At 43.4% G+C, this 13,416-nt stretch overlaps 1 protein-coding gene across 1 annotated transcript in view; it reads right to left on the reverse strand.

Moving 5' to 3' along the window:
* The window catches only part of TENM1 (teneurin transmembrane protein 1), a 540,368-nt gene that overhangs the window by 98,062 nt on the left and 428,890 nt on the right, over window positions 1–13,416 (reverse strand). Inside the window, exon 17 of the mRNA XM_027838584.1 lies at window positions 1,736–1,879. Coding sequence (XP_027694385.1) covers window positions 1,736–1,879 — 144 coding nt within the window. The remainder of the gene's footprint in view (window positions 1–1,735; window positions 1,880–13,416) is intronic.

The raw sequence follows: 13,416 nt of genomic DNA on the forward strand, positions 1-13,416 counted from the left end.
TGGAGTGCTGGGCATGCTGCCCACAGAAGGGCTCCTGTAAGACATACTGAAATCATCATTGTGGTTCTGAGTGGGACATCTGACCACTGACTCTCTCGCAGCCTAGGAACAGTGGCAAGGACTGGAGATGCAGCCTCAGGAAAGTTTTCTAACGCTTCCAAAGCTTGCTTTCTATCAAAGGGCTAATTCCCAACTGGTTAAACCACAAGCCTGACCATTAAACCCCTTGCATAGTATGAAGACATAGCATATGAATGTCGACTCAAGAGTCAAGCTTCACCTAGGGTCAAAAGAGGGCTAAAATAAATCAGACTCGGCAAGAGAATGGAAGGTCAGCCTCGAATTTTTTGATTGATATTTGGTGCAACACAATTTATGCCACCATGAGAGTGTCCCAGCCCTCTTTCCTCCTTTCATAGAAAGTTCCTTTGGTCCCCGACAAGGGCACTTAACCACTCAGTAATGCTCTTTCGTACAGTTAGATAACTTGTATATGTAGAGAAGAAGCAAATGTTTGCTAGGCCAGACTGACATTGGAAGCAATATGCTATGACACAAGAATATTTCTAATATCTATGGTAACCCAGAGTGGTAGGAATAAAGGGGTAGAAGACTGTTAGCCTCTAACAACAATGCCACCGTTTTCAAATTTCCAGAATTTTCTTTCTTCTCTCCCTCTGTGTCTTCTCCTGGGTGGTTTTCTGGATGACATCATCCTAATTTCCTTGAACCTGAAGATGACTCTTGCCTTTGCATGAAGAACTCAGTTTTTGACAGTGCCCAGCATCACTGTGGTGACAGGCTGCTTTGTCCAAATAAATGGATTTGTTATGACTGGAACAGTTAATGGTACTGGCAGACGCTGCAATGCCAATGAAAAGCAAAAGCTCACCTCCTCTACCTCCCCCACAGGCCAACACAGTCTTGAGATGTGAATTTGGGCCACTAAAGGGGCAGACTGAGAATTTAGATCACTGGCGCATGACTCCCCCCTCAGAGGAACACATTTCGTATAGGTCCAATTTATGCTCCATATTTTAGATGTGCTCATTCCTTAAGCTTCACTATTCTGCCTGAGTTTCTGCTTCCAATAATTAGCTTCTCTCAGCCACAGGCCAGAGTTGGCATGTATAGCACCTTCGAACCAAGTGCTTCCCCTCTTTTCAGATATCCTGTGGGAGACTTTCATCCCTTCCTAGGGAGGATTTCATCCTCAAAGAGGCCTAGAATCACAGGCCAGGCTGTGTTCCCCCAACTTTAGGAAACTAATCTTGGTGAAAAAAAAACTCAAATATGCCAGTACTCTTCTATACAGTCCCTGAGTAGTATAAAAACTGCTCCTGAAGTGGGGTGCTCAGTGATCCTTGAGTTACTCTGCATTTAGGGTAGTGTTCTCAATTGCCAGTAATTCATTCCCACTTGTTTATCATGGCTTTTGCCATGCATTCCCAAGGCTTATCATGGCCTGTCATGCCCCCAGCAATCAAGAGATGGTTGGAGTAATGCAAAGCTATTTAGGCGGCTGGTTTGGGGCCCATACTAAACCGTACTCATGACCAATGGGGCTGTTCCTTGATATTTGCTCCTGCAATATCCCTTGCTTTATTTACTCCATAATGCTCTCATATAGTCACTTCCTGTTGCTTGAGCTGTGAACCTATGCATTGATTGCCTCATACATCATGCTACCAAAGCCCTCAACACAAAACAAGCCAGTTGGGGTTACCGTACTCACCACTTTGGGGATTCAAAACGTGATGCTTATTCAAGGACCAGCCTCCGAGATTCGAAGCATCCATCTCAAACCCTTGTAAAACGACTGTCCTTTTCTCCCAGAGAATCAAGTCAGGACATGTTTCATACTCGTATCCCACTGATACTGCAAAAAGATGGTTAATGACATGTTAACAAATCTTTGCAGTTTGTTTCTATTGCTTCATTTTCAAGCAAGCAAGAATCCTGTGGACGCTAAGATTCCATAGTTAACACTGCATTTGGATTGGGGCAATGACAGCAATACAGTAAGATGCAGATATACTCACTCCCACTGCTCCATGGCAAATAGTGCCAGGTTGGCACTCACATGATTAGCATTCAATGAACAAATTGGCAAATAAGGTCCATTTAAAAGTATGTACATGTTATACTTACAGGATTCAGCCTGGCTCTCCTACTCCTGGAAGGGAGGAATTCAGGGAAAGGCAAACTCCAAACTATGAGTATGCTGGAGAGGAATTTGGCACTTAGGGAGCTCAAAGAAGAGAAAAGGGCCGACTCTATGACACTTGCTTACACATAGCAATAATAAAATTTGCACTTGCCCAAATTAAATTTCCTCATTTAATGGGTAACTTCAGTTTCCTGCATGGCACTAATCAAAGGGCTCTCATCCAGTGTCCATTTGGTGACCACTCTAATGAAGCCCAGATGTTGTGCATTCAACTTGAAACCCTGGTAAGCCACCGAAATGGGAAGTGTATAATATGGTACCTTGAGTGTCTAGGAAAGCAGGTAGTGAATTCATAGAGCTCAGACAAAGTTCTGCTTATCATCGTCCCTTTGGGAAACCTGTTTTTAGAGCACATCTGCCAAAGTCTTGACCCTAGGTGAAGCTTGACTCTTGAGTCGACATTCATATGCTATGTCTTCATACTATGCAAGGGGTTTAATGGTCAGGCTTGTGGTTTAACCAGGTGGGAATTAGCCCTTTGATAGAAAGCAAGCTTTGGAAGCGTTAGAAAACTTTCCTGACTTTCAAAGGCTTTGGCAGATATGCTCTAAAAACAGGTTTCCCAAAGGGACGATGATAAGCAGAACTTTGTCTGAGCTCTATGAATTCACTACCTGCTTTCCTAGACACTCAAGGTACCATATTATACACTTCCCATTTCGGTGGCTTACTAGGGTTTCAAGTTGAATGCACAACATCTGGGCTTCACTGGAGTGGTCACCAAATGGACACTGGATGAGAGCCCTTTGATTAGTGCCATGCAGGAAACTGAAGTTACCCATTTCAGACTCTCAAATTTAGAGCTGCTCATATCCACTTAGTGTTGCAAAGCCTCAGAGTATTGGCTCATCACACTAGGTACCCAGCAGCTGTCTTCCTTGCCCCTTGCAGTCTCAAACAGCCTCCATAGTGCTTTGCTATTGTTTTTTCTGGAGCTACTTCTTCCCAACTGGCAGATGTCCCTAGAGAACCCAATCCCTTCATTTACCACTCTGTTACGCAAACTGGGCAGAAAGGCCAACTCTAACAAGAGCCAGTACAACGTGGTTGAGAAGTGAAAAATTCAATCAAACTACCTTGTATTTTTTGGCTTCGGGCAGCAGGAAATAAGATGGTTGGTTGAGTAAAAGTGGGTTGTGAGTTTAGGGGGAGCTGGACTGCAGACAAGCCAAAGGATGTCTAAAATTATAAATACACACTCTCCATTATCAACATGGGGTTTATTCACATCATGGATTATCAGGGGTCCATTTTTCAGCTCCAGTTGACTTCCCTTTGTCACCCAGCATGTAATAAGGACACTGGTTTCTTCCATCCTCCAAAATGTCCCCCAATCAGTTATTATATGCTTAGGGAACGGGGAACTTGTTTTTATATTAGTCCCAGCCAGACATAATTAAGAAGAGAAAACAGCTGGAAATAATCTACATAATGCATTCCATGTCAATAACATTCTCTTTTAATGTCTCCTTGTGGCATGGAGGTGACCCTGGAAATTCATTGGTTAGGCCAGTAGAATGCCAAGCTCTAGCCCAGCTGGAGAGGCTGTGTTGGGCGTATATTGTCTAAAGACTGGCCTAGCTATATGTGGACAAGCTCAATACTAAAAGGCCTGCTATTTGGTACAGACTGGTTTTGGTCCATCTAATAAGGCCTTGAGGGGCTAGGTACTATTTCAGTGGAATGAATACCTTCCACTGATGATCTTAAGCAGATGACCTTGACATTATCCACTCCACTGTAATATAGAAAGAAGCCTAGAGGCAACCTAGTCCAATTTTCCATCAAACATGGAAATCCTGTCTTTAGGGAGAAGGGGACAAATAAGCACAGGGCCTACTCTGTGACTGGCACTGGGTTAAGCACTTTACAAATATTATCTCATTTGATCTTCTAACGCTTTCAGTGATGGGGGAGCTCACTACCTCCTAAGGTAATCTGTTCCACTGTCAGATAGTTTTAGTTTGAGCAGAATGGAAATATGCCTCCCTGTAACTTTTAATGGTGTTAATCTGGTTTTTGGGAGTTACACAAAATGAGTGTAATCCCTCTTCTATGGGACACTCACATAATTTGAGGACAACAGTATCATGTCTCTCTCCCTAACCCTTAGATTGACTTCAGTCTTTTCTTCTTCAAGCCAAGATAACAAAAAAGCTTCAATGTAAGTAAGTAGTAGCACACGGAGTCCAATGAAGGGCTATAGGGCTAAGTTGCTAGGAAAAGGCCCCTGCACTGAAGGTTCTCTCTTTTCTGAGATCCTTAACATTTTTCTTTTCAAACTGCATGGAATATATTCACATTGTGGTCACGCTAGAAAGACAAACACCAGACACGATTTCTTGTGCTGGAATAATCTTGGTTAGGTGATGAGGATGCTTCAGGCCATCTTGGTGTTTCTAACTTCCCAGTGATTTCTAAACCACAATGCCTATACTTCCATCATTATCCCTTACCTTATCCCTCTACCACCAGAACCTGAACTTTGCCCTTGGGAGTCTGGAGTTGTCTTCCTTCAAGAGAATATAATCTTCTTGAGGGCAGGGACTTGCTTGCTTATATATGTGTTTCCAGTGCTTAGCAGAATGCCTGGCATATATTGAGCTCTTTTTCATTCGTTCATTTTTGGCAACATCCATAAGTCTTGGTTAATAAAAGAATTCCCATCCCCCAAATAATGATAGCTTTCCTGCAACTCATCTGCTCTTTCCCCCCAGCATTCCTGAAGACTTCTGCCTCTTGCCCTGGACCCATAAACTCCCTGGAGGAAGATGTTGATTCATTTTGTCTTTGTAGCCACAGGGCCGTGCACACAACAGTTGCTTAATTAGTACTTGTTCATTGATGGACTGATTAAAAGGTCAGCGATTCTTCTGGAAAGGAAATGTTTCATTTTACAAATAGATGGTGTGACCTGGTAACCTTGGGTGCTGTGATGGAGCCTTCTTTTTTCCTCAGTAACAGCTAAAGCGGCTCTCAATTCCATGGCAGAAGGAATCATCTCATATGAGGTACATGGAGTAAAGCCATCTGAGGGTCACTAGTGAGGAGACAGAGGCTTCTCCATTCCTCATCTCCTCTCTCAGAATTGCTCTCTAGTCCAAAACGAAAAAGTGCATTAACTGCAAAGCTCACAATTGGATTACTTTTTCCCCTAGCCACAGCAAATAGCAATGAGGCAGCCACTTAATAAAGGCTCTCTAATTTTTATTAGATTTATTTTCTCTCGAGGAAGCCCTTGTGAGCTAATATCATTATAGTTTATACTGAAAGTTGTCCAAAATTCCAGTCAACTTGAAGGGATGTTTTGGGATGTGGCTCAGAGGAAAAGGCAGGTTTTTTTTCTGACAGAGGACAGACAGCAGCCAACACCAACATCATCTTGGAGCTCAAAGGCAGCTTCTGAGGAGGCAGGGGCTCACTCAGGGAGGGAGGTGAGTAGCTCTTCCAGAGTAAAGCCAATGAGTAGCAAGCTTAGAGTCTCTTTCTCCATGAATCAGGCCATAGTAAACTAAACATCCTTGCTTTGCAGTATTTGATGAAAAGAAAATCATGGTTATTTTGCTGAGTGTGCCCCCAATGGCTCTCTGTTCAGCTCAGCCCGGGGCCTAAAACCAAGGCAGAAAGGAAATGGGCTGAGTGGCCATCAGAATTTTTATGGAGGACTGATTATGCATCTTGTTTGAACCCCAGCATACCAAGGACCTGGCTGTGGGGGGCAAGAATGGGAATGGAGGCTCACAGTGCTTCCTGCTATGTCCAAACTGGACTACTCACAATCCCTGGGACATGCTCTATGATCTTCTATGGCCCCTCTTTTGCTCACAGTGCTGCCTGTGAATGGAATCGTCACTCCCATCCCCCTATGAAATACCTACGCATTCTTTAAAGACCCCTTTTGTAAAACACTTCCCAGATTGCCATAATTGGCAATGACCTTTCTTGTCGAGCCTCCACAAGGCACTTCAGGTTTCTCAGATCAGTTCTCCAATGGAACTACTAGGACACTAAGGAAGGACTCAGGATCTCACTTCAACAAGCAGAGAGACTAGGAGGAATTTTGTAGTGAGAAGTTACGGGGGTGTGTGATGTTTGTTTGTTTTTTTGCTATAACCAATGAACTGTAACCAATGCTCAAAGTTCAGGCTGGTATCTCTCCTAGAATAGGAAGCAAAGGGGTTCAAGGAACTTTTTTCTCTTTCAAGATTATCAAGGAGAAAAAAGCATTCCCTAAAATAACAACAACAATGATAGAAAGGCTTCAATATGAAAATGATAAAAAAAAAAGGATCTGAAGAATCAAAAGGAAATATTGACTTCTTAGGAGACTGCAGGATGAAAAAATGGGATCTATAGGAGAAAGAGAAAAAACATGACCACTGAAATAGATTATGAGGCTTTCCCTAATGACAAAGAAGTGGCTGCTTGCCTTCCAATGAAAGATATCATGGATCCCCAGGTGCTGTTGGGGCAGAGGTCATCCAGTAAAGGTCAAAAGAAGAAGAAACAAATGGAGGTGGTTGGGGACTCTGGGGTGAGAGGCATGAAGGCAGCCATTGGTCATCAGGGTAGCATGGAATCTGTTCACAGTGGCTCTTGGACCACTTTTGGTTAACAGAGTGAAGAGAACTACAGATCTGGAGTTTGAAGGCTCCCACTAGCAAGTGGCCACAGCTTTTCTCCAGAAAAGCTACTAGCAAGAAAGACAAAGGATTTAGCATCTCACTTCAAACAAGTAGGGAAAGCTAGGGGTGGAGGGAATGGAGAACTTGGCAGTGGTCCGCAGAGAGTATCTGAAATTAGTCTTTCTGCCACAGCCAAATGCCTGATGCCTCTGTTCAAAGTACAGGCTGGTCTCCATCCTAGAAGAGAAGGGCTTTGAAGACTACCTCTCCACTCTCCAGATGATTAGGAAGAATGAAATGTTCCTTAAATACTCTGAAAGCAAGGAAGACAGGGGATTCAAAGAGACAGAGGGAAACATCGACCAATGTCATGAGGTTGGAAGATGGAAGAGTGTCTACAGAAGAGAAAGAAACATTGAAAGAAAAAGGGCCACTTAATACTGGGAGCTAAGACACAAATTTGAGGCTCTTCCAAAAGCTGAGGGAGCTGGATGCTTTGAAGAGGAAGCAGCAGGGATGCTCTCAAAAATAAATTCTGAAAGTTAACCAAGAGAAGTAATTCCATTGAGGAAGGAGAAAGGGTGTTGTGTAAAGAGTCAAAAGACACTAATCATTCCGGTTTGACAAGTCTTGGGGATGTTCTTTGTCCCATCCTGGATGCATATCCCAAAAACACAATTGGCAGACCTCTTTATTGTTTTTGACATGAGAGTTTAATAAATATAGATATACCTTTCTCCTTCCAAGAGGAACCTCTAAAAAGAATGACCAATTTTTACTCCTTCTTTATATAGATTAAGAAGGAATCGATTGTGGATATCAGAAAGAATAAAAATACGGTGAGAAAGGTTTATCAGTAGGGAGGTTTTGACTTAAAGGCTGCACCCTTATGGATGGGCAACTAAAGCTTCCCACATTTCCCTTGCAGTTTGTGTGGTTTGTAGGGGCTCAGGAGGACAATGCAGCAACTGGCCACAATCTCGACCTCCTTCCTGCCTTCTACTGATCTGATAGACTCTCTCCAGTCCTCAGAAGATCTATTACCCAGCATTCGTGTTCCTCAGTTTCTTTCTTTACCTGGGAGTTTTTGCCTCTTCTCTTGGCAGGAGAACTCTTCCATTCTGAGATGGAAACTGATATCCTGCTCTATGACTTGGTCTTTGTGCCCCAATGACTTCCCTAATGTGGGAATAAGGGAACATTTTCCTCTGCAATTCAAGAAATACTTCTAACCTGGGGTACAGGATTGGCAGTAGGGGTGGGGGGAAGAAGCAGACTGAACTCCCTTAGAAAACAAAGGGATATATGGGAAGGATTTCAGAAGTACAATGATAAGGGAGTCCTTGCAAGGCAAGCAGGGCTAGATTGGCTAGTAGTCAGGAGAGCTGTACCAAAGAGGAGGACAAGTGGGAAGCCATTTTAGGGACTCATTGGGGTTCAAGAAATATCAGATGAATTTAACTGAGCAAGTAAGGATAGCAGCCACAGCTCAGAAAAGCTATGGAAATAATAGCCCATTTCAACAGAGACCTCAGAGCCCATAGTTTGAAGGGAAGAGAAAGGGTGGCGGGGCTGTTGTGAGAGGCACATACCCAATGGTATGCAATACCTGAAATCAAGCAACAGCTACCTGAAGGGGAGCTGGGATGACTGTGGGGCTCATGTGGGAAGGGTAGTCATGGCCCAGGATTGTCAGTGCTTCTTCACATTTTGAGTGCTGGGTCAATCACTGACTGTCCATCATGTGCATCACTGGTGCACTGGATTTGACTATTGCAGAGATTTGGTTGGTGATTTTTAAATGATGGCGAGGAATGGTAGATTCACCCCTTTGAAAGCAAAATATTGGGGCTCTTAGCTGCTGATGGTTTTAAGTAGGTCATGTTACAAAAAATATTGGCAGATGCTATTTTTCTGGTAAGATGTACATTTGACTGAAGGGAAATTTATCACCAGTAAGGCATCTTCCTCAGGAATATTTTGTGTGCATAAAGTAACTGGAGCTTTGCTTTTTCCTATGAAGGTTAGCCCCATTCTCTCTCATGCAGTTGCAGTAGGCTTCTGTGTGCAGCGAACCCTTAGGAAGGGGGTTGTCACTGAAACAGCCAGCGCTCCTTCTTGCCAAAGAACTGTACTGAAGAATTCTGCAACTGTTGTTGCCAATAACCTTGAAGAATAATAGAATTGTTTAGAGCAGCGGCACTAAAAGTGGATGGCTGATTTCCTGAACTTCTAAGACTCTGAACGGCTGCAATTTAATTTAATTAAAATGAAGTCTGTGCGGAATGTATTATTACATATTGATAATGCACCCGGACACAGGGAATTATTTTGACAAAATTCGCATAATGGATGCAGATCAGAGCCCCTGAGCAAGCCAGTTTGTCAAACTCAGTAAGGCTTCATGAGAATTTCAACATCAGGCCTAACTGCACAATTAAACCTTCTTTACATTGTTTTGCAAGCAGCAAAGAAAGAAACTAAATGAAATCAAATTATTTCCCAATATTATACCTTAATTAAAGCCAGGGAAGATAAGATTGGGCAAATTCTGCTCTCTAAGTGCTTACTTACATGCAATTCTGAGGTAGGGAGCCATGTCTGAGCATCACACAGGCTTCATGGTAGTGGAGGACCAAGAGCACTGGATGAGGAGTCAGAAGAGTTAGGTAGGTAACCTTGAGGGATTAACAACCAAACCTCAGGTTTATTACCTGAAAAATGAGACCGTCAGGCCTTTCCTGTTCCAAAACCCTATAGCACTCAAGATGCAAAGCAATGACCTTGGGCTTTGTCTTGTGACCTTTGAGAGGATTTTATTTCTTTTCTTGATTGATGGAGGTCTTTCTCATATTGATCTTACTACTGACCAATCAGCCATTAGAATCATTGATTCCAAATATCTCCATTTTAAGAGTATAATTTATCATAGTGATACTTGTAGTTTGCATTCCAATAGCCTGTACAGTGCTTCTAGTTCCAATTCCTATGATCGTAGGACCCTGGGTCTAAATCTGGAAGAGACCTCAAATGTCAAGTTGATGTCAGTCTCTCTGTAGCTGAACTTCCAATTGAAGAAGAAGTTTTAAATACCATTAGGCTCCTCTCGTGTGACAAAACACCTGGTGCTGATTCCATTCCAGAAGAAATCTACAATGCAGGGGGTCCACTGCTAATATAAAAGCTGACGGAAGTCTTCCAGGTTATATGGCAAGAAGAGGTTATACCCCAGGAGTTCAAGGATGCCTCTATTGTTTATGTCTATAATGGAAAAGGAAATAGATTGTCCTGTGATGATCACGGCGGGGGGGCGGTCCTCTCTCTTAGTCGTTGTTGGCAAGATTCTTGCTACAGTCTTCCTTAATAGGCTGATACTTCAGCTGGAAGATGGTCATCTACCTGAGAGCCACTGTGGCTTCAGAAAGGGCTGAGGAATGGTCGATAAGGTGCTTGCTGCTTGACAACTCCAGGAGAAATGTAAGGAGCAGAACAGAGGTCTGTACACAACGTTTGTAGATCTGATCAAGGCCTCTGATATTGTCAGTCAAGAGGGCTTGTGGAAGATTATGGCAAAATTTTGTTGCCTGGAGAAGTTCATCAGTATCATATGCCAGTTCCCCAATGGCATGCTTGCCCGGGTTCTGGATAATGGATGATGCTCTTGTGCTTTCCCAGTCACCAATGGAATGAAACAAAGCTGTGTGCTTGCTCCTATGCTTTTTAGCATGATGTTTTCAGCAATGTTGCTGGATGCCTTCAGGGAGGATGAACACCGCATCAAGATCACCTACTGCACTGATAGTGAACTATTTAATTTGAAAAGGCTATAAGCCAAGACTAAAGCGGGGAGAGAGTTTGTGTGTGACTTTTTGTTCACAGATGACTGCGTACTCACTGTAGCCTCTGAGGCTGAGATGCAACAGAATATGGGAGTGATTCTCTGCCACCTAAGCTTATTTTGCATTTACAATTAACACCAAGAAAACAGAGGTCCTCTTCTCAACACACCATCTATATGTGGAACCACTGGTTACAGCAAATGGAGAGATTTTGAATGCTGTGGATAAGTTCACTGACCCTGGCAGTATACTTTCCAGGGATGTCCATGTAGATGAGGAGGTTGATGTATGCATTGCCAGAGCTAGCTCAGTGTTTGGGAGGCTCTGAAGAAAAGTGTGGGAGAGGAGAAGTATTAGACTGCCTACCAAGATAAAGGTCTACAGAACCATTGTGCAGACCTCATTGTTGCATGCCTGTGAAACCTGGACACTCTACCAGTGCCACGCTAGGAAACTAAATCACTTCCATTTGAAATGTCTTAGGAAGATTCTGAAGATCACCTAGCAAGATGAGGTACTGGACAGTGGGGTCCTTTCTTGAGCTAAACTGCCAAGCATTCAAACTCTACTGCAGAGAGTGCAATTCCAATGGGCTGGCCATGTTGTTTGAATGCCAAATGTACATGTTTGCCTAAAAGACTATTTTACAGAGAACCCAAGGCAAGCACTCGCATGGAGGTCAGAAGAAATGATACAAGGACATTCTCAAGGTCTTTCTGAGGAACTTTGGAATTGATTGTGAGACATGGGAGACGCTGGCACAGGACTGCTCAGCATAGCGTGCTCACATCAGAGAAGGTGCTGTGCTCTACCAGCAAAGCAGAATTGAAGAAGTAGCTCAAAAGAAACGTGAGATGGGCAAATTTAGAGAATCCACTCCAAATGTTCACCTGGACTATTTGTGCCCAACCTTTTGGTAGAGCTTTCTGAGCTCATATTGGTCTGATGAGCCACCGTCAGACATACTGTACCTTGACTCTGACACAGGGATGCCATTTTGGTCCTCTTCAAAAATGAAGGACAAAAAGCAACCAATCAACAGTGCTTCTAGGTCCAATTCCTATGATCACAGGATCTTAGGTCTAGAGGTGGAAGGGACCTGAGAGGCCACCTAATCTAACCTCTCATTTTACAAGGGAGGCAATTGAGGCCCAGAAAAGGGAAGGGACTTGTCCAGGGTCACAACTAGGATCCTAGACCCAGAACTGGAAGGGTCCTCAAAGGCCATGTTAGGCCAACCCCTCATTTTACAGAGGCAGAAACCAAGGCACACAGAGGGGAAGTGGCCACACTACTGAAATGGGATTTGAACCCATGTGCTCTAACTCCAGAGGCCTCCAACTTTCCACTGATGGAAGGGACCTTAGAGATTACCTCGTACAACCTGTATTATAATAATAGCTGACAGTGACACACCTCAGTCTCACCATGAACTCTTCAATTCAGTGACAGACACTAGCCTTTCTGCAGTTATATGAACAAGACACTCCATCTGTTGGCTCCGTACAGGGAGCCTCTAGAGAATCACAGGCTTTTCAGAGAATCTTCAAGGGATCTCCAGGGAATCATAAGATCTCAAGGGACTCTCTCAAAGGATCCTCAGGGAATTATAGGATCTCCAGGGAATCAACAGGAAATCATAAGATCTCCAAGGAATCTCCAGGGAAAAATAGGATCTCAATGGAATCTTTCAGAAGATCTCCAGGGAACCATAGAATCTCCAGGGAACCATAGCATCTTGGCTCTGGAGCTGGAAGAGACCTCAGACGTCATCTAGTCCAACACCCTTCATATCATAAATGAGGAAACTAAGGCCCGAATTTAGAGTTACATTAAGTGACTCTTTCCAAAGTCACACCTCTTCCTGATTGCACTCCACAACCACCTTCAGTCTTTCATGCCTTTCCTCACCTCAAGTTTCTCCTCATTGCAATCCATCCTCCATTTAGCCACTAAAGTGATTTTCCTAAAGTGTGAGCTCGAGCATGTCACCCCCTACTCAATAAACTCCACTGGCTACTCAGTTGCTTCCAGGAGCAAATACAAAATGCTCAGCTTGACATTCAAAGTCGTTCATAACCTGTCCCATCCGATTTTTCCAATCATCTTACATTTTACTTCTTGATATGCATATACTCTTTGATCCAGCGGCTGTCCCACAAACAAGACACTCCATCTCTTGGTTCTGGGCATTTTCTCTGGCCATCCTCCCTGCTTGGAATGTTCTCCTTCCTCAGTTTCACTTACTGATCTTCCTGGCTTCCTTGAAGTCACAACTAAATCTTACCTTCAGGAAGCCTTCCTCAACCCCTCTTCCAGTGCCTTCCCTTTCTCAATCATTTCCTATTTATCCTGTCTATAGCTTGCTTTGTATATATTTGTTTGTTTGCTGTCTTCCCCATTAGACTATAAGCTTTTCGAGGGCAGAGACTGTTTTTTACCTCTTTTTGTATCCCAAGTGCTTAGCATAGTACCTGGTACATACATAGTAAACACTTAATAAATGCTTATTGACTGACTGATGGCTTAGTCACTTTGAGAAGCAGGTTGTACTGTTAAGAGCATTGGACTTAGCTGGGATTCAAGTTAGACAATAACTAGCTGTGTGACCACAGGCAAGTTACTTAACTTCTCAGAGCCTCGGTTTCCTCATCTGTGAAATGGAGAAAACCAGACACCCACTACCTGCCTCCCAGGCTTCTTATTAGGGAAAAAGACCCCG

The sequence above is a fragment of the Vombatus ursinus genome, unplaced genomic scaffold, assembly GCF_900497805.2.
Source record: "Vombatus ursinus unplaced genomic scaffold, bare-nosed wombat genome assembly UNPS02004596.1, whole genome shotgun sequence".
NCBI lineage: Eukaryota > Metazoa > Chordata > Mammalia > Diprotodontia > Vombatidae > Vombatus > Vombatus ursinus.